At 41.1% G+C, this 27,159-nt stretch overlaps 3 protein-coding genes, 1 long non-coding RNA gene and 1 other non-coding gene across 5 annotated transcripts in view; 4 read left to right on the plus strand and 1 right to left on the minus strand.

Annotated features, from left to right (window-relative positions):
- Nucleotides 1-6,395: 6,395 nt before the first annotated feature.
- Nucleotides 6,396-9,075, minus strand: LOC112265148. The gene is made up of 3 exons (XR_002955728.2): nucleotides 8,904-9,075; nucleotides 8,402-8,531; nucleotides 6,396-6,619 (listed from the first exon to the last, which is right to left on the minus strand). It is a non-coding gene; the product is annotated as an uncharacterized LOC112265148 (long non-coding RNA).
- On the plus strand, nucleotides 7,995-8,067 carry trnar-ucg. The gene has a single exon. It is a non-coding gene; the product is annotated as a tRNA-Arg (tRNA).
- Nucleotides 8,438-12,243, plus strand: zgc:113149 (uncharacterized protein LOC541363 homolog). Its single transcript, XM_024442216.2, has 5 exons — nucleotides 8,438-8,569; nucleotides 9,576-9,807; nucleotides 10,023-10,487; nucleotides 10,625-10,678; nucleotides 10,797-12,243. The coding sequence occupies exons 2-5, from the start codon at nucleotides 9,669-9,671 to the stop codon at nucleotides 11,273-11,275; spliced, it is 1,137 nt and encodes a 378-aa protein (XP_024297984.1). The 5' UTR covers nucleotides 8,438-8,569; nucleotides 9,576-9,668; the 3' UTR covers nucleotides 11,276-12,243.
- Nucleotides 12,244-12,364: 121 nt separating this feature from the next.
- On the plus strand, nucleotides 12,365-14,522 carry zgc:171927 (uncharacterized protein LOC100124616 homolog). Its single transcript, XM_024442217.2, has 6 exons — nucleotides 12,365-12,533; nucleotides 12,827-12,899; nucleotides 13,113-13,208; nucleotides 13,319-13,414; nucleotides 13,532-13,663; nucleotides 13,830-14,522. Exons 1-6 carry the CDS (start codon nucleotides 12,520-12,522, stop codon nucleotides 14,052-14,054), a joined length of 636 nt encoding a protein of 211 aa, XP_024297985.1. The 5' UTR covers nucleotides 12,365-12,519; the 3' UTR covers nucleotides 14,055-14,522.
- A 715-nt stretch (nucleotides 14,523-15,237) lies between these two features.
- The window catches only part of timm50 (translocase of inner mitochondrial membrane 50 homolog (S. cerevisiae)), a 28,202-nt gene continuing 16,280 nt past the window's right edge, over nucleotides 15,238-27,159 (plus strand). Inside the window, exons 1-3 of the mRNA XM_024442215.2 lie at nucleotides 15,238-15,497; nucleotides 16,673-16,832; nucleotides 17,544-17,575. Of these exons, the coding sequence (XP_024297983.1) occupies nucleotides 15,258-15,497; nucleotides 16,673-16,832; nucleotides 17,544-17,575 (432 nt within the window). The 5' untranslated portion in view covers nucleotides 15,238-15,257. The remainder of the gene's footprint in view (nucleotides 15,498-16,672; nucleotides 16,833-17,543; nucleotides 17,576-27,159) is intronic.

Raw genomic sequence — 27,159 nt, forward strand, 5'->3', positions numbered from 1 at the left:
TTCACTACATTCCTAAAGAAAATGATGTACTTTTTACTCCATACATTTTACCTGACACTCAAAAGTACTCGTTACACTTATCAAGAGAACATCCCTGGTCACCTCTACTGCCTCTCATCTGGCCGGACTTACTAAACACAAATGCTCTGTTTTTGAATGATGTCTGAGTGTTGGAGTGTGCCCCTGGCTATCCGTAAATTTTAAAAAACACGAACAATTGTGCCATATGGTTTGCTTAATATAAGGAATTTGAAATTATGTATTATTTTACTTTTGATACTTACAGTGGGGCAAAAAAGTATTTAGTCAGCCACCAATTGTGCAAGTTCTCCTACTTAAAAAGATTAGAGAGGCCTGTAATTTTCATCATAGGTACACTTCAACTATGACAGACAAAATGAGAAAAAAAATCCAGAAAATCACATTGTAGGATTTTTAATGAATTTATTTGCAAATTATGGTGGAAAATAAGTATTTGGTCAATAACAAAAGTTTCTCAATACTTTCTTATATACCCTTTGTTGGCAATGACAGTCAAACGTTTTCTGTAAGTCTTCACAAGGTTTTCACACACTGTTGCTGGTATTTTGGCCCATTCCTCCATGCAGATCTCCTCTAGAGCAGTGATGTTTTGGGGCTGTTGCTGGGCAACACAGACTTTCAACTCCCTCCAAAGATTTTCTATAGGGTTGAGATCTGGAGACTGGCTAGGCCACTCCAGGACCTTGAAATGCTTCTTACGAAGCCACTCCTTCGTTGCCCGGGCGGTGTGTTTGGGATCATTGCCATGTTGAAAGACCCAGCCACGTTTCATCTTCAATGCCCTTGCTGATGGAAGGAGGTTTTCACTCAAAATCTCACGATACATGGCCCCATTCATTCTTTCCTTTACACGGATCAGTCGTCCTGGTCCCTTTGCATAAAAACAGCCCCAAAGCATGATGTTTCCACCCCCATGCTTCACAGTAGGTATGGTGTTCTTTGGATGCAACTCAGCATTCTTTGTCCTCCCAAACACGACGAGTTGAGTTTTTACCAAAAAGTTCTATTTTGGTTTCATCTGACCATATGACATTCTCCCAATCTTCTTCTGGATCATCCAAATGCTCTATAGCAAACTTCAGACGGGCCTGGACATGTACTGGCTTAAGCAGGGGGACACGTCTGGCACTGCAGGATTTGAGTCCCTGGCGGTGTAGTGTGTTATTGATGGTAGGCTTTGTTACTTTGGTCCCAGCTCTCTGCAGGTCATTCACTAGGTCCCCCGGTGGTTCTGGGATTTTTGCTCACCGTTCTTGTGATCATTTTGACCCCACGGGGTGAGATCTTGCATGGAGCCCCTGATCAAGGGAGATTATCAGTGGTCTTGTATGTCTTCCATTTCCTAATAATTGCTCCCACGGTTGATTTCTTCAAACCAAGCTGCTTACCTATTGCAGATTCAGTCTTCCAGCCTGGTGCAGGTCTGCAATTTTGTTTCTGGTGTCCTTTGACATCTCTTTGGTTTTGGCCATAGTGGAGTTTGGAGTGTGACTGTTTGAGGTTGTGGACAGGTGTCTTTTATACTGATAACAAGTTCAAACAGGTGCCATTAATACAGGTAACGAGTGGAGGACAGAGGAGCTTCTTAAAGAAGAAGTTACAGGTCTGTGAGAGCCAGAAATCTTGCTTGTTTGTAGGTGACCAAATACTTATTTTCCACCATAATTTACAAATAAATTCATAAAAATCCTACAATGTGATTTTCAGGATTTCTTTTCTCATTTTGTCTGTCATAGTTGAAGTGTACCTATGATGAAAATTACAGGCCTCTCTCATCTTTTTAAGTGGGATAACTTGCACAATTGGTGGCTGACTAAATACTTTTTTGCCCCACTGTAAGTACATTTTTGCAATTACATTTACTTTTGACACTTAAGTGTATTTCAAACCAAATACTTTTAGACTTTTACTCAAGTAGTATTTTACAGGGTGACTTTTACTTGAATCATTTTCTATTCAGGTATCTTTACTTTTACTCAAGGATGACAATTGGGTACTTTTTCCACCACTGGTATCTACCAGGAATAATGAAACATAGATTAATATTAGATATTTGGTGAATCTATGAGTTATGTATGACCACTGGAGTCTTTTCCACTCAAAAATGTTTTTATAGAATATGTCATCACAACATCTTGCCAAAGCATATTCTGTGGAATAACATGACATTGAAATTAACAAGGGAGAGGTTAAACATAGGCTAAATCTGGCATAAGCTTATTCCCAAACTTTACAATAACTATGTTGCAGTGGTTTTAGGTAGTCTCAGTATAAGCTATTCCCTCCATCGCAACACTGCTGCCCAGTTGAAGAGCTTGTGATCTCCACGCAGCACCACAGCACCATACGCCTTCGGAAAAGCAGGCCTCAGCTTCAGAAGATGCCCTTCTGGAGACATGCAACCATAGTCATTATACCCTTTATGTAGGCCTTTTTGCCTACTAGCCAAATAGTGCAGAGCATGCATGATAGGTGCAACTCGTCACTCCAACATATTTGAACATTTAATTCATCCTTCTTTCAGTTCAGTCAGTCAGTATGTCATCCATTCAGTAATTTGGCTGAGCTGCAATAGGAACTAAATCAAAGAGAATAGAACAGTCATCCAATTGTTTATTGAAATCCATGTGTATTCAAAATTATCCAAAGTTCTTTAGCCTGTCACTATAATAATTCTGTTTAATTTAGGCCAATCCCAAAAAAATAATAGGCCTTCAACTTGTAAGCATTGCAATTTAGGCTATAATTTTGAGTGCTGGTGTCTTGCAGAATCATTTTAAAGGGGAGATCAAGCTGATCCTAACTGTTATAGGCCAATTTCTATTTGGCCCTGTTGATCAAGTGTTGGAAAAACTTGTCAATAATCAACTGACTGGCTTTCTTGATGTTTATAGTATTCTCTCTGGGATGCAATCTACTTTCCGCTCAGGCTATGGATGTGTCACTGCAGCCTTAAAGGTCCTAAATGATGCCACCATTACCCTTGATTCTAAGCAATGGTGTGCTGCTTTTTTTTATTGACTTGGCAAAAAGCTTTTGATATGGTAGACCATTACATTCTTGTGGGTCGGCTAAGGAGTATTGGTGTCTCTGAGAGGTCTTTGGCCTGGTTTTCTAACTACCTCTCTCAAAGAGTGCAGTGTATAAAATCAGAACATCTGTTGTCTCAGCCACTGCCTGTCACCAAGGGAGTACCCCAAGGCTGGATCCTAGGTCCCACGCTCTTCTCAATTTGCATCAACAACATTGCTTAGGTAGTAGGAAGCTCTCTCATCCATTTATATGCAGAGGATACAGTCTTATACTTTGCTGCCCCCCGGATTTTGGGTTAAATGCTCTACAACAAAGCTTTCTCAGTGTCCAACAAGCTTTCTCTACCCTTAACCTTGTTCTGAACAAAGGCCATGTGATTCAGTAAGAAGAATGCCCCCTCTCGCCACAAGTGTGATTACTACCTCTGAGGGTTTAGAGCTTGAGGTAGTCACCTCATACAAGTACTTGGGAGCATGGCTAGAATGTACAGTGTCATTATCTCAGCACATATCAAAGCTGCAGGCTAAGGTTAAATCTCGACTTGGTTACCAAACTAACTCTGATTCAGATGACCATCCTACCCATGCTAGATTATGGAGATGTAATTAATAGATAGGGTGCTCTCTAGCGGCTAGATGTTCTTTATCATTAGGCCATTAGATTTGCCACCAATGCTCCTTATAGGACACATCACTGCACTCTTTACTCCTCTGTAAGCTGGTCATCTCTGTTTGCCAGTCGCAAGACCCACTGGTTGATGCTTATTTATAAAACCATCTCAGGCCTCACTCCCCCCTATCTGAAAAACCTACTGCAGCCCTCATCCTCCACATACAACAACCGCTCTACCAGTCACATTCTGTTAAAACTCCCCAAAGCACACATATCCCTGGGTCGCTCCTCTTTTCAGTTCGCTGCAGCTGGTGACCGGAATGAGCTGCAAAAAACACTCAATATAGACAGTTTTATCTCCATCTCTTCATTCAAAGACTCAATCATGGACACCCTTACTGACAGTTGTGGCTGCTTCGCGTGATGAATTGTTGTCTACCTTCTTGCCCTTTGTGCTGTTGTCTTAGTCCAATAATGTTCGTACCATGTTTTGTGCTGATACCATGTTGTGCCGCTGCCATGTTGTGTCGCTACCATGTTGTTGTCATGTTGTATTGTTACTATGCTGTGTTGTCATGTGTTGCTGCCATGCTATGTTGTTGTCTTACTGTAGGTCTCTCTTTATGTAATGTTGCTGTGTCTCTCTTGTCATGATGTGTGTTTTGTCCAAAATGTTTATTTAATAAAAAATTGTTTATCTCAGCCCCACCTCTGCAGGAAGCCTTTTGGTAGGCCGTCATTGTAAATCAGAATTTGTTCTTAACTGACTTGCCTAGTTAAATAAAGATTAAATACAATTAAAATAAATAAAAACTTGCATTTTATAACTGTTTTTAGTATAGGGCTCCCCTTAATAAAAATAAACCCTAGCTCGCAGGCCTCTAAATACATTTTAAAATAGTTGAAGAAGCATGTGCAGTGGCTGATAGGGAAAACAGATCCGGCAATTAGAATAGGCTTTCGATAGTCTTGACCATTTGGGACCCCGTGGCTATTTCAATCAGGACAGGTTATAGCCAAGACTTAATCAATATTTAGTTTTGTCTCATTTATTGATATGGATATAGCCTCTGCGTGATGGGGTTGTGCAATGCAAATGGATATAACAAGCCTAAATACAGAGTGGAATTCACTAATACATCAGTCAGAATGCCTAATATAAGACCTAGTCAGTGCTCCCAAATACTGGAAAAAGTTTGATTCATTAGGTTACATGACACACCACAATAGCCCGAATCAGCTATAAAAATAAATTATGCAATTATATTTGAAAATTAAATAACACACAACAGCATGGCATATTTAGATAGCGGAATAGGCCTAAATCACATCCACTTTCTATTTTGCAGCTCAGGCAGTTCTTCTAGACAAGGCTCTTCTGTGTCTTTATCATTCTCACACAAGTCATTTCCTGAAAGCCCAAGCCTATTCTACGTCATCTACTGGTATTGAATTGAATTTACTTTGGGTAACAGACATATACAACAAAATGTACAATGTGGACCCAGAGGACATCACTTGAAAGTATGAATTAAAACGCTTGTTTCCAAAGTGGTCCTCAATGGTAAAAACAATAGCACATATAATGATTAAAAGGCCAGACAAAATTACAAAATGTATTTATATTGACATCCTAAAAAGTGGCCCTATTCACTGCACTTTTCCCCCTTACCTTAAAAATCAACCATATTCATTTCGCATTAAAACAATCTATCCATTGCACATCATACCGGTCCTTCAAATCAATACACCCGACCAGCAGTAGGGGTCACAAGGGGCAGTGGAGTGGTTTCTCTTACTTAAGACAACCTTGTACAAATTAAAACCGTTGCCTGCTTTTTAAAGCAATTTCTACTTTTTCTTTGCTTGTTTTCCAGGGGGAAGCTATTCCATAGACAAATGCCTGTGTAGAAAAACGCGCTCCTCGCAGTACTGATTACTCTTGGGATTTTACAAGACATAACACTAGCTCTGGTATTGTAGCTGTGTTGGTTATAGACCATATCAACGTGATTTTTCATATAACCTGGGGCACGATCATTAAGATGTCAAACATATGATTGAGTTTAAGTTGGTCCACTCTGGACTCCAAAGGCAGCAAGCCCACCTCCCGGAACTCCTGTACCCCTATGTGGTCCTGGGGGGACATTCAGCATATACATTTTTAGATAGCCCACTATACCAAGCAGAGCAGACATAATCAAAATGACATGGAATCAAGGTTGAGACAAGCATTTTCTTCACTTTGATGTTAAAATATCTAACGTAAACTCACCCCATTCCGTACAAATGTGTGCAACCGCAACATTCAAACGAGGCTACAAAGAAAACTAATGGGACTGTAGTTGACTTCAAAATCTGGGGTGTGAACAACATTTCTATTCAAGCGTTGATCGACATGGTAATGGCTCTGTAGTATTGGAGAAAAGTTGGAAAAACGGACATCGTGATGTGTCATGCTGTAACGTACAGCACGCATAAAGTAACCATATCTGTCTTACAATCTCTCTCCACCAGGTGTAGCACTTCTCTCATCCTTTAAAAACAAGAAATGGACAAATGACGGGGGGATACCTAGTCATTTTTTGCATCATCACTGCATGCGATCATCATTCTCAAAGCCGCTGTTTACTTCTAAGATCACTTTAGCACCGCCCTAAAAACCTGATTCCAATTTCACACAAACCTTCAAATAGGTATGTAATGACACATTATATAATCTCTTTATAGTGTTTTATTTACATTTTAGAGGCAATATGGTGATAAGTTGGACAGATCGAGTGAAAAAAAGCAAATTTCCCACACATCTCTCCTTACCACTATCACGCATTAGTTTCGCTTCCCCACCCGCCATTTTTTAAAAGACCCGACGGGGCTCATTGCCTTCTTGAATCATGGAGAAACGGGCAGCGTGGGGGTCATGTAATTGATTCTGTTGGAAAGGGGAGAAATTGTGCTTTACAATGGTATTAACATTACAGTTGATCTGGAAGTATTACGTTTTGGGGGCGCTAAAATAAGGTAAATTGTACAGACCAAGGCGATGTTCAAAAGTGAGTGAGTTTACGTTATTGTTACGATATCAAAAATGTCCATTTGTTTGCCATTTTAGAAAGAATTTTGGCAGCAATCCGGGATTGATCTAGGGACACACCAAGATAACTTACACTTGTTTTAGATTCAAACCTTACCTGCACAGTTTACCTTTATCTTGTTAGCCCTAAGCAATCTACAGAACAAGAATAGACTGATGCGTTTCAGAAGAAAGTCTTTGTGTCTGGCCATTTTGAGCCTGCCACAAATACTGATGCTCCAGATAATCAACTAGTCTAAAGAAGGCCAGTTTTATTGCTTCTTTAATCACAAAACAACAGTTTTCAGCTGTGCTAACATAATTGCAAAAGGGTTTTCTAATGATCAATTAGCCTTTTAAGATGATAAACTTGGATTAGCTAACACAACGTGCCATTGGAACACAGGAGCGATGGTTGCTGATAATGGGCCTCTGTACGCCTATGTAGATATTCCATATTCCAATATCTACACTGTATTTCTGATCAATTTGATGTTATTTTAATGGACAACAAATGTGCTTTTCTTTCAAAAACAAGGACATTTCTAAGTGACCCCAAACTTTCAAATGGTAGTGTACATTCAACCTTTTGGCAGGTATCTGGCTCCATAGTCCCCTTTCGATGCAGAAGGCATCAGTGGAATTGGGTTGCTATGCTTGTTCAAATCAAATCAAATGTTATTGTCACATGCGCTGAATACAACGCTTACTTATTTGTGGTCACCAGGCAGACAAAATAAATTGGGAAGGGATCAACATTCTGTGTTTGCTTTGCTTTGAACACTTTAATGAATTTTATCTGTCAATGAGGACAATAGTTTTTTAAAATGCACTTTATAGCTCCGTTTTCATTTTTATTTATTTAACTCAACAGTTGCTTAATGGCAGACTGCATTCTCCCATGTAGTTTGTGTTAATATTGTGAACTGGACTTACAGCTAAATGTATCTAGCAATTGACATGTTTGAGTTTTCGTTAAGACTATATTAGCACTTCAATATAGCTGATGTCAAACATGGTTTCCATTACACAATTTCCTAATTGTCATAACATCAAGTAGGCTAGACCCACATCCTCCCCTTATTACATCACTGTGGTGTTAATTTGCAAACTTCAAATTGAATAATTCATATAATTTGTATACAAGATACATATGGACTGGTATTGTAATTCTGTAAATAAATTATTAAATTAAGCTAGCGTTAAACTGCAAGTTATTGTGATCTTTTCCATAGACCGCGTGGCCTAATGGATAAGGCGTCTGACTTCGAATCAGAAGATTGAGGGTTCGAGTCCCTTCGTGGTCGTTTAACTTCTCTAGCGTTACTTATTTAGATATGTTGTCAATGTCACTACATAAGTATTGTCATGTCTCTTGAAGCCAAGAAAATAAAGGATTATTGACTTTGAGCCTATTTTGTTTTAGATTGATTAGCGACCGATTTATGTATGCTATATTCTTACAATTCGGTAACGTAGTATTTAAGACCGTCAATATGATTTAGTAGCAACATGATTTGGTTGAGGAATGTCACCACAGGGTGTGTACTCGTTCAATCAATGACTGTACGTTATTATGTAACAATAGTAGCAGTGATTGATGCACGTTGAACTGTAATGTGGCCATTCTTGGCATCATACCAAATTCGTATTCTGGTAAGATTTCGTAATGTTGCGCTCGTGGCCGCCTGTAGGTCATGGAAAATGCGCGATCAGAGTCTGCGCAACTCAGCGTTCTTCTCGTCGTCTGTGCGAAGTTTATGAAGCTGCACTGCAAGAGGAGAAAAAAAAACATTCGTCACTCTATTGGTAATTCCTGCTCTATCCAATGAATCACAACTTCACATTTGTTGTTGCTAACTCTTTTGTCAATGTGATTAATTACTAAGATAGTTAATTAACGTTTCTATATCAACAAACAATCTGCAAAAAACGCGTACGACCTACGTTAGCTAGCTAGCGTTAGCTCGCTAGCGACCGACATTAGCTAACGTTCTTTCAAAATGGTAGCTAGCTAGGCAGAATGCGTAGGAAAATCTCGCTATTGGCTTATCCATTAATCCACAACAAATCTGTAATGATCTCTGTTCGTTCTCAAATTGGTATTTTGTCCCCTTCGTTGCATGGCAGGATGCACGTTTACCGTGGTTGAAAACACTGGCCTTCGAATTACCGCAAAATAGTGTAGTTGGCTACATTCAGCGTAGAGTACACAAGGGGGGCTCAACAAAGAACCAGGAAGCATAATGCTCATTGGCCTAGCAAGAGAGTGTAAGATTGAAGCTGCTAATTATACGAATGGTTAATTTAAAGACGTACCCACATTTAATTCCCATGCAGAGTTTTATTTTTTACCACGAATTATTATGTCAATTGTCAGGTATTATTGGCAATAGTAATGGTGTCCTGACTACTGGAATGTATGCCTAGCCTACAATTTTTTTATAAAGAGGTTGATGCATTACAGAAGTCATGTTTTAGGCACACTTAGGGATGGATCCCTGGTCTACCCATTGATACGCATATTATTTTCCCACAGAACAAAAATCTTACCCAAACATTTTATAAATTCAATGCACTCTTTACTTTATTCTATAATATATGCATAATAATAAATAATATATGCCGTTTAGCAGATGCTTTTATCCATAGCAACTTAAACGTGTGCATACATTTTTACGCGGGCATGGTCCTGGGAATCAAACCCACTACCCTGGCGTTGCAAGCACCATGCTCTATGAACTGAGCTACATAGTCTCTTATAACACAGGGATTCCTATCAGTTGTGTGTTTTACATTTTGTTCTCTCCTGCAGGCTGACAGTGCCAGGGGTGGTGCCCTCTCAGGTATAGGTGGTTATCTCTTGGGCGTGTAAACAGGACAGGCCAAGGGCTGTTAGGAGTGCAACATGAATTTTAAATTCACCTATAGCGAAATAGAGGAACTTGGGGGCAACTTGCCCATGAAGAAAAGGAAGTCACGCTTCACCTTCGATGAAGTCCATCTGCTGCTGACTGAAGTCAAAAGAAACAGGCACATCCTCGTAAGTAAGTACCTCCCCTCAGTGTGTACTGTGGGCACAAATGACATGAATTTGATACATTTACGAAGTTTATGCATAGTAATGTGTGAAGCCTTTGGTCATGATCAGCATGAAGCACTCAAAATAGACACATGTTCGCTTTGCATTTGTTTGTCTCTTGTTCCCTGCTTGCCTTTTATTCCTTGGTGTGCTATTATCTGCCTTTGTCACCCACCACAGGCAAGTTCAACCAAGGCGCCTCGTCAGACCTGAGGAAGCGGACATGGGCGGACATCGCGATTCACATCAACAAAATTAGCGAGTGCCAACGGGAGGTCATGGAGATCGTCAAGAAGTGGGCGGACCTAAAGTGCGATGCCAAGCGTAGGATGGTTGCCATGCGAGGGCCTAACGGTGTCCGTATCTCCCAGAACCTGTCACCGGTGGAGAAAATGGTGCACGAGATACTATCCATGTCCCCTCCGAACAAGGCCACCATGGGCAGTATGAATGATGAAACTGAGGAGAATGACTTTGGTGACATGTCAGGGATGTCGACTCGCTCCTCTGGCACCTCTAATGGTATGGCTGGCCTTCATCACATGGCTATGCCTGTCACCAGCCCCCATGCGATGGGCTCGTCTATGTCTCCTTTCTCAACTCCGGATAAAGATCTTGGCATGTTCTCTCCGATGCCATTTGGCCGTGAGTCTTTCCTGTAACAATGTTTCTCTTTTTCTCATGAGCTCTTTCTCCCCAACACTCATGCATTCAACACACTATTCACATGTTGTATTGATTATTATTATCTTCTCTGTCATATTTTTTTATTGTCCTTTTAGGGGATCCTTCTCAGTCATTTCATGATTTTTCATTCATGAAACCAGTCGATGAAGGTAAAACTCTTTCTCTCGCACTTTGTTGTTGGTAAAAGTGTTTGCACCTAGGTTTCCGTGTAATTATGCATCTATGAACTGTGTGTGTATTCACATCGTGTTTATGTATTGCCCATAGACGACAGTCTGGGATTTGAGGACCTAGAAGAGGAGCCGCGGCACATGGGCTCCTTCCGCCCCCCTGCTGAGCCTCGTCGCACCTACTCCAGATTCGCTGCCTCTTCCACCACTGTGTCTTCCTCCATGGCTACCTCCTCGTCCTCCCACCCAGCTCACTCCTCTTCCTTTCTCCCTGCTCCTCTCTCCTCTTCCACCTCTACAGGGTCAGTCATGGGGCAGGGGGCAATCCGGAAGCAGCTAGCCCACAGTGCCTCCCTCAGTCTCAAGGAGCAGCAGGCCACTACTGCCCTGCTAGGGGCCGTGTCGGGGTCTTTGGGGGCCCTGGCCCAGTCCGTGCAGCAGCTGGTGGAATCGCAGCAGGAGTTTGTACGCGACTCCCTGCAGATGCAGCGAGAGACTGTGAGCGTCCTTCGAGACTTCTCCACCAATGCCCTGGCTCTCCTGCGGGACAAGGTCAACGGCCACCCACCGCCTTAACTCCCAGTTCACCAACAGAACACAACACACACACGGACCCTACCTGTGAAGTGCTTGCCCGTGGACTGAGATCATGTCATTAATACTATTTGCTGATTCACCTTGAGAATGAGTATGCTGCCACTAGTATAGAGAGTACTGAATAGCAGGAAGCCCAAATAAAATTATGAATATCTTTATATACCTGAGATGAGCTTTCTAACCAGTGACTGGTTTATTGTTACTTTTGATTAAAAAGAGCAATGCATCCATGTGTCATGGTTCCAGAATTATGGTAAATCATATTTTTTGTATTTTTTTTTTTTTACTGAATGAAACAAGACTGGACATTGCAAGTATGTTTGTCAGAGAAAACTTGTGCAATACTCTAAAAACGCTTTTCGAGTGTAAGCGAACTGTTGATCTGCTCCTATTTTGTTTCACATAGCCTCGTTTGCAGGCTTCCTCTAACAAGTATGCAATGACCGGTCATCCACACACATTCCAAGCATAACCAGCCACATTTATAGATTAATTTGGATCAAATTAATTAAATGACTAAGAAAAAGAGCAGCACGTACATGTGGAAAGTATGAATGAGATTTGATCTGCCAACCTCTGTCATTACTATCCAAAAGTTAGGTGGTTTGGTTTTCAAACGGGCAATAAATCACACTACAACTACAAGACGACTAAATAGAAACTGGCCATATTTGTAGCATTTGCACTTCAATTTAATGTATTTTCATTTTGTATTGAGTTTAAATTATGAGTGTCTAACTTTTTAGAAAAGTTTTGAGTTATATTTTGTCAATGCTGAAGAAATGTGTTTTTATGAAAAAGTAACCTTTTTCACTGAACTTCAATTAACTTTTTGTTTTTCCAGACTGAATGATTTTTAAAACATACTCTAGACTACTGTACTGTAACATGTAATGTGTGACTCCTTCAACCAAATCTTGAGAATAAAACAACCTGTTTTTAACCTATTTTTTTCCTGGAGGCAGCACATGAATGTATGGGATCTGTGATCAGTCATTTCTGAAGCTAAACCAGGCTACAGCTTTAAGACTCAGGTACTGACCACATTGAAACATGATCTTCGGCTTTAATAAATGATAGGACTCCCGGCTCATCATACAAGGTGCTGGTGCTGTTTGCCCTCTGAAGGACGGAAACACAATGCATCTGTGAAAAGCCAAAGATAACACAGACGTGTATTCCTTTCCTTTTACATTCTGCCCTCTGGATCTGGATATCTGGCCATGAATCCTGAATAGTAAGTAGTTATGAGTTGTGAGTGACAATGGCATTTATAGCATTATTTGTGTGGTTGTCGAAGTTGGATGTGGTGTCATGTTTAGGTAGGCTATTGTCTTGGATAACATTGTAGCTACTGTTAAAGGCCCCTTTAGGTTTATGGTAGAATAAAATGCTCTGAACTTGGGACACTTTTTTGTTGCTTTATATGCAATAACCATAGTGTATGTTAGGTCTATCAACGGTGTGTTTATTTATTTTTCATCCTACTTGATATAATCAACCTAAATAATAATGTAATGTATTCCTCAGCGACTACCTGTTCAAGCTGCTTCTTATAGGAGACTCTGGTGTCGGCAAGTCTTGCCTGCTCTTGCGGTTTGCGGTAGGCATTGTGTTAAAATAGAATGCACACAATCTTTGGTGTTGTTCCATATAGCAATGAGTCTAGTGCAAACAGAAAGCAAAGGCCATTTCCTTTGTGGAAAGGACACTGCAAAATATCATCAAACCCAGTAATTAACCACTGTTTGAAGGTTTGTTCAGCCCATTCTCCCATTGTAAATAATAGAACTGCTCAGTGGTCTCTACTCCTCAGGATGACACCTACACAGAGAGCTACATCAGCACAATCGGAGTGGACTTTAAGATCAGAACCATTGAAATGGAACAGAAGACTGTCAAACTACAAATTGTAAATACATTTTTACAAGACAAACTGCATAGCTCCAGTTGTACATTTTGGTGATGGGGATGTGGTAAAGATTGTTTGTAAATTCAAACTGTTTGATCTATCTCTCCTAGTGGGACACAGCCGGACAAGAAAGGTTCCGGACCATCACATCCAGCTACTACAGAGGAGCACATGGGATCATCATTGTGTATGATGTCACTGATCAGGTAATACAGTGTATTTGAACTCCTCCTCTCTATGGGCTGGATTGACCGTCTATTGCATCGCAATGTACCAGAGTTAGAGATAAAACTATACATACAAGATTTCAACTATTTTGCCAGGAGTCCTTTAACAACGTGAAGCAGTGGTTGGAGGAGATTGACCGCTATGCGTGTGAAAATGTCTCCAAGTTGCTTGTGGGAAACAAGTGTGACTTGGTCTCTAAAAAGGTAGTGGACTTTGCCACTGGTCAAGTAAGTGTCTGTTCTCATTCATAAAATGCTTGTGTCACCAATGCACAATAGATTCCTCATTAACTACAAATTATTGTCAATCATAGGTATTGTGCTTTTGTTCCATTGTGTTGTGATAAATGACATAAAATTCTGCGCTCTCTTTTTCTTGGTATGATTGCTTCAGGAATTTGCTTCATCCCTAAAGATTCCATTCCTGGAGACCAGTGCGAAGAATGCTGATAATGTAGAGAAATCATTTTTAACCATGGCCTCTGAAATACAGAAGCGTGTTGGAAGTGATGGTGTTCAGAGTGAGGCTGCTAAAGTGGGCAACAAGATAAACAGTGCACCCCTTTGGCCTGGGGGGAAAGAGGAGGCTGCCTCAGAGGAGGGGAATTCTTGTTGCTAATGCCATACACAAACTACAGAATAAGAGAATCAATGAGTTTGGACACTATCTTAATTTCCTTTTGTTTTGTTCAGAGATGGTAATTGATCCTTGTGTGAACAGCTATGCAATAGTTATGCGGTAGCCTGTTCCAAAAGTGCATAGAATGTGGCCCACAGAAAGGCACCCTTTGAATTAGTTGGTACCATTCTAATGTAATAGCTGAACACAGACAGCAACCGTGCTACCTTTGAATGGCCTGGGTATCGAAAATGTGACAAAAAAACAACAGTTGATTTACCCATGTGGGGTAGGTGATTGTTTGCTTGATGCTTGTAAGGTGAATTTTCTGTGTAATTTTATCTGTAACATTTGTGAAGAACTGATTGTTTTGGTTACCACTGGTGGTCAAACAAGTAATTTTTTCTTGTGTTAAACACTTTTTGATTAACGTTTGTTGTTTAATGAAGACAATAAAATATATTTGCGGCTTAATTTGTTTTCTTCATTGCTTTTATGCATAATGCACTGTTAGTTGAAACTTGTTGATGTATAGGAACAATTTGATCAACTGATCCCTTAAAATAATGTCCACAAATAGAGTGGTGCACAGGTACAACAGTTGCAAATCATCCCTGGTTCGTCGGTGCAACCATAGAAATAGAATCGTTCTATATCTGTGGGTGCAACACACATAACCTGAAGAAGATACAAGCAACTGTGTTGTTATGGCTGCCCTCTAGTGGTCATGAATATTAGATATAGAGAAGCAAAATAGAAGCAACATGAAAAAGAAAGTATGGCAATGATCGTTGCTATGCTCTACGAAAACACAATTTATAACAGGGTCTAAAAGTTTAACATTTGAAATACAAATCAGTGCAAACTAAGCCATGTCATATAACCTACACTGGTCGAAGGGAATAAGAGTGGTACAGGAATATAAAATACACTTGGTTGTATTACAGTATATAAACTGCCGTTCTGTAAAAGCCTACAGGGCAGGGATGTATTTTTAACAGACTTTGGGCACTGCCATCAGTAATGATGGACATTTTGGGTTGTATTCGAAGGTCAACGAAATCTTTGTTTCGATTGGAGAAAAGGCTGTAAATACCGCCCTATTTTGTTCCACATGACCTTTAACGATTTTTATTGCATTTTATGGCTGTCGCTCAGAGTAACATAAGCCAATCAGGCGCGTTTGTCCTTTTCACTCGCGCTATGTTCACCGGCTCTGTCCCTTTCAAGATGTCGGCAACGTCGATGTTCCCCATGTGTGTCCGGGCGAGCAGGGGCCTCCTCAGGCTCAGGAACGGAGGGAGAGGGGGTTCAAACTCCACGGGGGTGGACTTGATTCGGGCACTTTCCACGGAGAAGCCGCCAACAGGAGATGGCAGTGCTACAGGTGGACTCGCTCAATCAATTCTGCAAGAGAGGCTTCAGCAGCAACAGAAGAGTCAGGTGAGTCAAGCTAGCTAGCTGACATTCCTCCATACTTGGTTAGGTCACGTTAGCTAGATATACATACTTTTAACAAGCAATGCTACAGAAAAGCCAAAGAGACACTTAATCAATTAGCTGGTTTGGTTTTCATGAGTTGTCATTTCCAGTTTGTTGAACCTCCGAGTCTCTCACGAGACTATTCTTTTCCATTTATACACCCCATTTATTTGCTGAACCAATACATTCGCCGATTTAACATGTTGAACTAGGTTATCATGCCATCCATGTCATTCCAATTCGGGATCCTTGACCATAAAACCTAACCTTAAACCATACCCTAACACTTAGCTAACCCATTTACATTTCACCTTCAATGAGGCAGTGACGTCCCAAGGATCCCAGATAACACGGACCCTGTCATTCAACTGGCTGTATCCAGTCCGCTAGCTAGCTAGCCTACCAACATTGCCTTTGCTACTAGCTGTAATAATTAGCTAGTTAGCTAGCTACATATCTTTGTTTTCAATTGCCAGTGAGTTAGTGTTACCTAGCTAGTTAGTTAACGTTAGCTAATCACCAGCTTACTTTCACATGTCACACATCCAGGCATATTCCAGGAGATAAACGAGCCTTATATCATGATATTAGCCAGCTAGCTACCAAGTGGATTCATCACCTAGCCAAGTAACGTTCGCTAACTAGCTTTACCTAGATATACAGCTAGCTACGCGCTTATACTCCCACATTCAGCCACCATCTATTTATTTCTCACACATCAAGGTACAAGTCTAGCATTATATTAGATATATGGTATCTGTCAAGGTTTTTTACATTTTTAATGTATTTTTTTAATAACTTTTGAAGTTCGGGTATACCCTCCACGCCCCCAATGCATTTCCTGCACGCACACAGATTAATCTTGTCACAGTTTAATAACAGTGCAGGATATTTTAATTTAAATTTAATCTCTAAATCTTTCTAATCTATGACCAATGTCTTAAGTCACTGAGTTAGTTTGATTTGGAACTAGCTACCGGCATATGCTAGATGCATAATCTCATTTCCCTTTAAATTATACAAATTCCTTATTTTCCAAGCTATTCTGTATTGTAGCTATGTAATCCCAATATAATGTCTAGCTGGCTTGTGTTAGGAAATATAAAGGAATTTGACCTGGCTGTTTGCACTGACAGGGACAGCCCCCTCCAGAGGGGGATGGGGACTCGGAGCAGAAGCAGGACCAGGGAGAGGACAAGAAACAGAAGGAGAACACAGCCTATGCCAAGAAGATGGTGATGCGTTTAGCAGGCCTGATGGGGATAGGGGGTGCTGTCGGCATGGTGTACGTATTCGGTGAGTTTGCCTTACCCTCTTTGGTCCCCTCCACTCTGTCAGAGCAGCAGCATGTTAAAGGCTGACACTTAACCAGCAGCACTAGTGAAAGTCATACTGAAGATAGTGGAGTGATTTGGGACACCCTCTCCTTGCTCTGTGGAATATTTCCTTTTAGGAAGGCATTCTTGATCATTTGTTTTGAGCTTTAGGTGAATGGGCATTTTGAATATTACTTTAATTTCAACTCATCTCAATGGTGTAGAATTTTGATCAGCTGTTTCTTTGCACTCGTCTTATGTCTTTCTCAATTGTGTTTAAAAAAAATGTTTTTTTAAAGCATGTCTGACTCTTAAGATCAAGTTACTGTTCAATAGCTGTTTATGAATGAAATATACAAATTCCTTAGCATATTCCAGTGTTATTGTACTTACTGTCAGCCTAACAGGACTGACAGTAATGGATGGTGGAACTGGAGAAGACATGACCATACTTGTCAAAAGGAATGGTTGAATGTTTCACGATGTCTGTCTCTTTTCTGAAACACATGACACATTGTGCGGTGCCATATGTTTTTCAGAAGTAATTTGATTTGTGGACACATGGCATCTGATGCATGTAATGCAATAAATACTCATGTTTCAAACAAATAGATGTATAATATCATAGCTCTATAATATCATAGATGTATAATACTATCATGAGTAATGTGTTTTTCCTTCCTATCTACAGGTAGCAATTCAGTGGATGAACAAGGAAACGCGGTATGTTTTCATTAACATGTTTAGATGCAGAACATATGGTCTATTGCCTTATATGACCAATTATTAAAAAGTAGAGGTAAAAGATTTCCAGACGAAGTACTGTCGAACTTCAAGCAAACAGTGGCTTGTGTTAGTGGGTTTTAAAGTGTGCATAATGGGAGGTGGTGATGTAAAATGACACACTTATCACACTTCTCAGGGAGATCCCATGTAGCTCATCAATTGGTTCAAGCTAGCGCTTGCGGTGTGTATGGTTTCCCACAAGGCACATCGGGGACTAGAGGTGTGAGTCTGGGAAGGTGGCTACTTCAAAGAGCACACTTCTTTCAGGTGTGGTCCTGTTGTCCACTTCAAAGGGGACTGTTGTCAGCCTACTGTAAATAGTCTGTTAACTGCCAGGGGTCAAAGGTGTGGGGTTAGGAAGGTGTGCATTTTGAAAAGCACACTTGTCAGGCTGCTGTGAGTGGAGTGTGCCAGGCCTCTTAGTGCTGGATCCCACACTTGTCCCTGCAGACTGGAGGAGCTGTGTTTAATTTGAGGTCTTTGGGTGTCACTGTGAGAGAAGTCGAAGGATCCTGGTCTCATCCTCTATTGCTTCCTCTCTGGAACCAGAGGAGCCTGAAGTCTGCAACACATTTCCAAGGCTCAGCTTTTATGATGTGAATTCTCGATCCCTGAGTGAATTGATGTCCATTTACTCAGCACTTTTTGAATGAAAACCAATTCATAGCACATGAGGTGACCAGCTACTTACCTAATATTAAGGTTCCTTGTGCTTACAGCAATGTATCACCATTTTACTATAAATGTAAGTGTGTCAGAGGGTAAAATATCATCCAAAAGCCACTTGCCTCAAGATGAACATACTGTAGTTGGCGGAGATGACTCTTGAAATCACTAATGCTTTCAGAGGCATTAGCTTGGGCAGGATGTGTGGAATGAGAACAGGATGGTGGGCAACGTCCTCCACAGGGCACATGTCTCAGGTAACTGTGATATGTGCCAGGGGTTAAAGCTGTGGGTTTGGGAACTTTGACATTTCTTAGGGCTCACTTCATCACCAAAGACCCTCATTTGGTGTTTTATAGTTATCCTGTGGCCACTTCAAAGGGCACATTTCTTAGGCTGCTGTGATTGAGGGGTGTGGGCCTTATGTGATAATGTGGCCTTCTGCCATGGGTTTGGGAAGGTGGGCACTTGAAAGAGCACACTTCTCTTACTTCAAAGGGCATACTTGTCAGGCTGTGAGTGGAGTGTGCCAGACCTATTGGTGCTGGATCCAACACTTTCCCCCTTAGACTGGAGGAGCTGTGGCAATTGGAACCCTTTGGGTGTCAGTGCGAGAAGGAGCTGGATTCTGTTGACATCTCTATGGATTCCTCTCCAGAACCAGAAGAGCCTAATGTGAACGCCTGGCCCACATGTCCAATGGAAGAGTCCTAAGGTAGATGAATGCAGTTACATCCAAGGGCCATCTTGTACAGCAGCATAATTGGGCTTTGCATTCATCAGTAGCCAGAGGTTTTAAGGCTGAACATGCTACTGAAAACATGACTAGTCATCTACACTTTCTGTGAGTTTCTGTGGAGAGGAAATTAGGTGTTCATTCTTGTACTGAGGGACATCAGTAGCTCTACAACCAAGTCTTAGGTTAAGTGATCTGTTTGGCACAAATGTTTGGTCAGATGATATCCTGGTCTGCGGCTCTACACCTCTGGCACACTTTCTAATGAAGTGTTGCCCGTCATGTCCTGCCTTAAGTGAGATCAAGCCACCAAAGGGTACACTTCTCAGGAGATTGGCCTGTGTCAGTGTTAAAAGGTTTAGGTTTGGGGCACACTTATTTCACTTCTCATGCCCTGTTGTTCACTTTACAGTTTAAGCTTGTTCCCACTTCAAAAGGCACACTTGTTAGGTTGCTGTGAGTTGTGGCCCACTTCCAGGGGTTCGAGCTCTGGGTTTGGAACTTTTGTGTAGGTGGGCACTTAAAAGAGTAAGCTTTTCTCACTTATCACCCATGTCAAAAGGCTCTTGTGGGCACACTTGTCAGGCTGCTCTGAGTGGAGTGTGCCAGGCTTCTGGGTGCTGGATCCCACCCATGCCCCCCCTCAGACTGGAGGAGCTGTGTTAATTTGAGGTGTTTGGGTGTCACTGTGAGAAAAGGAGCTGGATCCTGTTCTCATCTCTATGGTGTTCTCTCAGGAACCAGAGGAGCCTAATGTCTGGAACACCTGTCTGATGGAAGAGTGCAAGGGTAGATTAATGCAGTAACATTTCAAGGCCAATCTTGTACAGCAGCATATCTTTGGCTTTGCATTCATCAGTAGCCAGAGGTTCTAAGGCTGAACATGCTAGTGAAAGCATGACTAGTCATCTACACTGAGTCTCTGGGGGGATAAAGTAAGGAGCCACTCAATTTTGTACTGAGTGACATCAGTAAATCTACAGCTTTATCGTATGTCAAGTAGCCTTTGGATTTGGTTCTGTTTGGCTCCCATTTTCCCCTGTTTTGCAATCGATTAAAAGTATTATCTTGCAATATGAAAAACAATTTTGTCACTAGGGCAGTGGTCACCAGCCGGTTGATTGCGATTGACTGGTCGATCATCAAGGCATTCCTAGTCGATCGCCAAACATTTCTGTAGAAAAGCTCACGAGAAAGGCTTGTGCTCATTTTTTAAAAATGTATTATTCCTATTGCGCTGTTGGCGGTAGGTGCACTTGATTCAGAATCCCTGTAGGCAGTGTTCCCATTTTCAACCAGCAAATCGGATCGCTCAAATCGCCGTTCCTACAGCTTCCTCGGCCACAGCATACTTGGCTAAGTGAGATTTCATAACTTTTAAAACCATGACCAGAGAGAGACTGTCAAATACAGCAAAGAGTGAGTTAATGTCTTAAGTATTTATTCAGCGCTGTCAACACGGTTTTTGTTCAACACTATTACAAAGCTTAAAAGCGCTTCTCCCTACTTCCATTTGCTTCTGCAGATACAATGAGTGAGTAGCCAAGTGTATCTGCGTTTTTATTATTAGCAGCTCGTCGTGTCTATTTTAATATCGAGGAATATTTCACTTTCTCAGGTCATGGGAACAACTTTTATTTGTGCGTGAGGAAGATGCAGTGCGACTTGAGTTTGGCCTTCAGGTTTGGCCTTCTGGTCAGTCTCAAAGATGGAGGAAGAGAGCAGGGACTGTGACTGAAGGTCACTGTCATGATTTGACCTTGTTTTTTGTCTTTCTCCAGAGTTCCCAGTTTTCTTGAAATCGCCTTAATCATCAGATGCAGGTACCATCAGTCCTGTAAAATAAAAAAGCACATTTTCAATTTATTACAGCACTTGCAGCTGTGCCTCGCAAGTGCTACACCAACTGATCTATTTTGTTATCAAAGCTTGAGTTTTGAAATATAATGTGGTCTGAGAAGAACAATATTGGTAGGCCAGGCATGTCGCCAATATGCTGTGAATAATATATTAGGCCTTCTGCACAAACCTCCATTCCTACAGAACTGTTTTTAGTAGGTCAATGTTCTTTTTTATGTTTAAATTTTTTTCTGAACGATAGATTCTTGCTTGCTTTTTGACTGCAAAAGTGATCTTGACTCAAAAGTTTGGTGACCACTGCTCTCGGGGTTGGACTAGTTTCTGCTGAATTTCCAAAACGGATGCATTTTTTTCTGGCATTGATCAATTTTCAGGTCCGCTGAGTGACGGCCTACCGGGGAACAGTGGGTTAACTGCCTTGTTCAGGGGCCGAATGGCAGATTATTACCTTGTCAGCTCGGGGATTCGATCCAGCAACCTTTCGGTTACTGGCCCAACGCTCTAACCGCTAGGCTACCTGCCGCCCCTATTTGATCATAATGTAGGCCTACCGGAGTGGCCTACCATTAAAAAAAGAAAACTATGGGGAAAATGCATTCAATAACATCTTGCCATGGAAATGGCTGTTCTATCATTCAGCCTACAGTAGCTGCAAATGAGTGGTGTTCAATGTAAGCCTACATTCCATGAGAATTTTGGAAGAAAATAAACATGCAGGGCTTGACATTAACCTGTTTTATCCACTTGTCCTTCAGACAAGGTGACTCAAAATGTTTGATTCAAGAAACCACGACAAAATGAAATGCATTATTATTCCTATACCATTTATTACAGAGAATCACAGAATTTATGCTAACTTATTATTCAAGCCTGTCTCAAAATACAATCTCTTTACCTGACTCCCTTTTCAAAGATCTCTAGAAATGCACAGGTTTTGCGCTCTTGTAGGAAGCTATCACTTCCCCATTGCTGACTACCAATTATCTATAACTTGGCTATTAACTCACTAACTAGTGAAGGATATGAACAAATGTGCGTACTTGGCAACATGCAGCTTTCGCTTTGGTCTCAAAACAAGTACATCTACTCACGACCGCTCATGCTGTAAATAAAGAATGACCCAGATTCATGTATGACAATGAGTGAAGTTCAATCACGTGCTTCTCTGCACAGGCAGTCCTGGGGAGCTGCAAGCAGCTTAGAGGGAACATTGATGACGACCAATTCTCATTCCTTTCACTAGCTCAAGCACCATTTCTTATAATGCTCCTTACCAGTTTGTTGCTGTGAGTGTCTATGGTCTCATATTGTACACTCTAGTAGTTTTTTCTTGAACTGCATTGTTGCTTAAGGGTGTGTAAGTAAGCATTTCACGGTAAGGTCTTCACCTGCTGTATTCGGCACATGTGACCAATAACATTTGATTTGAACTATTTTCATCTCTCAGAGCTTTGAGTGTCTACTTCCTGATGTTTTGTGAGTTCCTATGACCATCCTGTTGCTGTTTCGGGAACATGGCCTGCTCCCAGTCTCCTGGGCCTCTGCCTCAGTGTTGTAACGAGGTGTGAATTGCCCCTAAATGAGCACTCGCACAATCTCGTACAATGTCAACCTCCTCTGAAAGTCCAATTTGGCAAACCCAAGTCTTTTCTGAGTTAATTCACTGCTCTGTGTTAGAAGTGGTTCTTGAGATGCTTTAATTGGCCAGACATGCTCTAGTCAGAGCAGAGGCAAGGAATATTTATGTTCTAGCAACATTCTAGCCAAATTCAAATAAATTAACTATAAAAATCGAACTTTCATGAAATCACACACTTTCGGCGAAAGCAAACAATGCTATTATCTGAGGATAGCACCCCAGTAAACAAAGAGAAGCATATTTCAACCCTGCAGGTGCGACACAAAATGCAGAAATAAAAATATAATTCATGCCTTACCTTTGACAAGCTTCTTTTGTTGGCACTCAATATGTCCCATAAACATCACAAATGGTCCTTTTGTTCGATTAATTCCGTCGATTTATATATCCAAAATGTCAATTTATTTGGTGAGTTTGATCCAGAGAAACACCGGTTCCAACTTGCGCAACGTGACTACAAAATATCTCAAGTTACCTGTAAACTTTGCCAAAACATTTCAAACTACTTATGTAATACAACTTTAGGTATTTTTTTACGTCAAATTTAAGACGGTATGATCTGTGTTCAATACAGGAGGAAAACAAACTGTAGCTAGCTTTCTGGTCACGCGCCTCTATCTAACAGTAAACTTCATGTTACCCTCGTTCTGAACAGTGCTACTTTTTCATGACACAAAGGAATAACCTCTACCAATTTCTAAAGACTGACATCCAGTGGAAGCGGTAGGAACTGCAAGAAGGTCCCTTAGAAATCTGGATTCCCAATGAAAACTCATTGAAGAGTGACTTCAAAAAAGAAAATCTGAATGGTTTGTCCTCTGGGTTTCGCCTGCTAAATAAGTTATGTTATACTCAGACATGATTCAAACAGTTTTAGAAACTTCAGTGTGTTTTCTATCCAAATCTACATATTTTATCTTCTGGGGATGAGTAGCAGGCAGTTGAATTTGGGCATGCATTTCATCCGGACTTGAAAATACTGCCCCCTGTCCCAAAGAAGTTAACAGCTTGGAAAATTCCAAAAGTCAAGGCTTTGAAATTTCTGTTAGGCTAATTGACGTCATTTGGCGGTGTATCTGAGGATGTATTTCAAGGCCTACCTTCAAACTCCGTGCCTCTTTGCTTGACATCATGGGGAGATCAGCCAAGACCTCAAAGAAAAATGGTAGAACTCCACAAGTCTGGTTCATCCTTGGGAGCAATTTCCGAACAGTTTTCAACTGCACATGGGGGGGGACAAAGATCGTACTTTTTGGAGAAATGTCCTCTGGTCTAATGAAACAAAAATAGAACTGTTTGGCCAAAATGTCCATCTTTATGTTTGGAGGGAAAAGCGGGAGGCTTGCAAGCTGAAGAACACATCCCAACTGAAGCATAGGGGTAGCAGCATCATGTTGTGGAGGTGCTTTGCTGCAGGAGGGACTGGTACATGTCACAAAATATATGGCATCATGAGGCAGGACAATTATGTGGATATATTGAAGCAACATCTCAAGACATCAGTCAGGAAGTTAAAGCTTGGTTGCAAATGGGTCTTCCAAATGGACAATGACCCCAAGCATACTTCCAAAGTTGTGGCAAAATGCCTTAAGGACAACAAAGTCAAGGTATTGGAGTGTCCATCACAAAGCCCTGACCTCAATCATATAGAATATTTGTGGGCAGAACTGAAGAAGCGTGTGCAAGCAAGGAGGCCTACAAACCTGACTCAGTTACACTAGCTCTGTCAGGATGAATAGGCCAAAATTCACCCAACTTATTGTGGAAGGCTACCAGAAACATTTGACCCAAGGTAAACTATTTTAAAGGCAATGCTACCAAATACACTCAATTAGTATGTAAACTCCTGACCCACTGGGAATGTGATGAAAGAAATAAAAGCTGAAAGAAATTATTTCTATTATTCTGACATTTCACATTCTGAAAATAAAGTGTTGATCCTATCTGACCTAAGACGGGGAATTTTTATGAGGATTGAATGTCTGGAATTGTGAAACTGAGTTTAAATGTATTTGGCTAAGGTGTATGTAAACTTCGGACTCCAACTGGTAGCTCTTTGAGAGTGCATGATATTCATGGCTAGTCCCATTTAATTATAAAATCGGGGACAGGGCATGGAAATAAGGTCAGTTCATTGATAATGATTTGTTTATGAATTTCAACTAATGTACTGAACTGACTCCCAACCCTGACTAGCTTTAGCGTACGTTACACTATTGGTTTTGGAAAGGACGGTGGAGAAGCTGGACACTATGTACTAGACATTACTGACAGGAGTTGATACTAGAGGTCGACCGGAATGGCCGATAACTTGAAATCGGCCCTAATTATTCTTAACATTCGGAAATCTGTATTTTTGGGTGCCGATTTTTCTTTTTTAATTTTTTTTATACACCTTTTATTTACACCTTTTATTTACCTAGGCAAGTCAGTTTAAGAACACATTCTTATTTTCAATGACAACCCACCGTTCCTTGGCCAACTGCCTCGTTCAGGGGCAGAAAGACAGATTTTCACCTTGTCAGCTCGAGGGATCCAATCTTGCAACCTTACAGTTAACTAGTCCAACGCAATAATGACCTGCCTCTCTCATTGCACTCCACAAGGAGACTGCCTGTTACGCAAATGCAGTAAGCCAAGGTAAGTTGCTAGCTAGCATTAAACTTCTCTTATAAAACAATCAACACTAGTTAACTACACATGGTTGATGATATTACTAGATATTATCTAGCGTGTCCTGTGTTTGCATATCTGACTGAGCATACAAGTATCTAAGTATCTGACTGAGCGGTGGTAGGCAGAAGCAGGCGTGTAAACATTCATTCAAACAGCACTTTCGTGCGTTTTGCCAGCAGCTCTTCCTTGTGCGTCAAGCATTGCGCTGTTTATGACTTCAAATCTATCAACTCCCGAGATGAGGCTGGTGTGACGAAGTGAAATGGCTGGCTAGTTAGCGCACGCTAATAGCGTTTCAAACTTCACTCGCTCTGAGCCTTGGTGGTTGTTACCCTTGCTCTGCATGGGTAACACTGCTTCGATGTGGTGGCTGTGGTCGTTGTGTTGCTGGTTCGAGCCCAGGGAGGAGCGATGAGAGGGACGGAAGCTATACTGTTACACTGGCAATACTAAAGTGCCTATAAGAACATCCAATAGTCAAAGGTAAATGAAATACAAATGGTATAAAGGGAAATAGTCCTATAATAACTACAACCTAAAACTTCTTACCTGGGAATATTGAAGACTCATGTTAAAAGGAACCACCAGTTTTCTGAGCAAGGAAAACTGAAACGTTAGCTTTCTTACATAGCACATATTGCACTTTTACGTTCTTCTCCAACACTGTTTTTGCATTATTTAAACCAAATTGAACATGTTTCATTATCTACTTGAGGCTAAATTATTTTATTGATGTATTATATTAAGGTAACTTATTTAAATTTAGTATTGTTGTAATTGTCATTATTACAAATACATTTTTAAAAACTTTTTTTTTTTTTTTAAATCAGCTGATTTTAATCGGTATCAGCTTTTTTGGTCCTTCAATAATTGGTACCGGCGTTGAAAAATCATAATCAGTCTACCTCTAGTTGATACGACTCAGTCATTTGCCTGCCTTTCCTAAGCTTCTCTCTGACTGAGATGTCTAGTCTGAGCAACAAGAGGGCACACTAGGCTGAGTCATCGTGGCTGTGTACCTTTCTCCCCATTGGCCCATCACCTTACCTTTGCCCTAATATACAGGTTTACCTGGCACATTATAAAATTAATCGGATGTAATATAATTGGGAAATAAGTCGTTATAGATAAGCAGTTATCTAAATCATGTACATTATAGGGAAACTCCTTTATAACCATGCACAGGCAGCAGGGGGCGTAGTTGTGTAGTCTGTCTCCAACTACTGCAACCCCCTCAGGGCAGCCTTTTTAGGGAGGAAGGGGTGTTGAAGGGGGATAAAACAGCTCCAGCCCACAACCTCTGTTCCCATGTGGTGGCCCTAGCGTGCAGCATGTGGTGGCCCCCCCGGCTGGTTCTCTCTTGCCGGGCAGGCAGGCAGACCCCCAGGTGGCAGATGCAGCTGAATATTCATCAGCTGGGAGATTTAATTTGTCTGGTAATTGGTGGGCTTGTGTGGAGCACTGCTGAAAGTGTCACCACGAGGGAGGGGCCAGGGGGAGGGCTACACATTGGCATGACTGCACATAACGCACAGAGACATGCAACAGCGCCCCGGTTCAATATACTGGATATTATTACACACTACACACAGATGCTGGGCTGTCCAGGTGGAGAGTAGAACATAAGTGGTTTGGACGGTCTTGGTGTCTGTGCTCTCAAGGAGAAAATTGCTTTTTTTTTTTAAATATATTTTTTTTAAACTTTGGTACCTTAGTCCCTGTCTAAGAACTGTTAAGACTTTGTGAAGCATTGGTACAGATTTTCTGTTCAGTTTAGATCAGTCTGTCCCTGGGCCAAAACCGGTCCACAAGTGATTGGGGCCTGTCAAATCAGCAGGAATTCAACTAAAAACTAGTTTATTTTAGGAAAACTGTTCCCAAGTATCCCCACAAAAAAAAGTTATGATCTTGTCTCAATGTGATCAAGGTATGAAATTGTTATTT

This window comes from Oncorhynchus tshawytscha, linkage group LG13 (genome assembly GCF_018296145.1).
Source record: "Oncorhynchus tshawytscha isolate Ot180627B linkage group LG13, Otsh_v2.0, whole genome shotgun sequence".
Classification (NCBI taxonomy): Eukaryota; Metazoa; Chordata; class Actinopteri; order Salmoniformes; family Salmonidae; genus Oncorhynchus; species Oncorhynchus tshawytscha.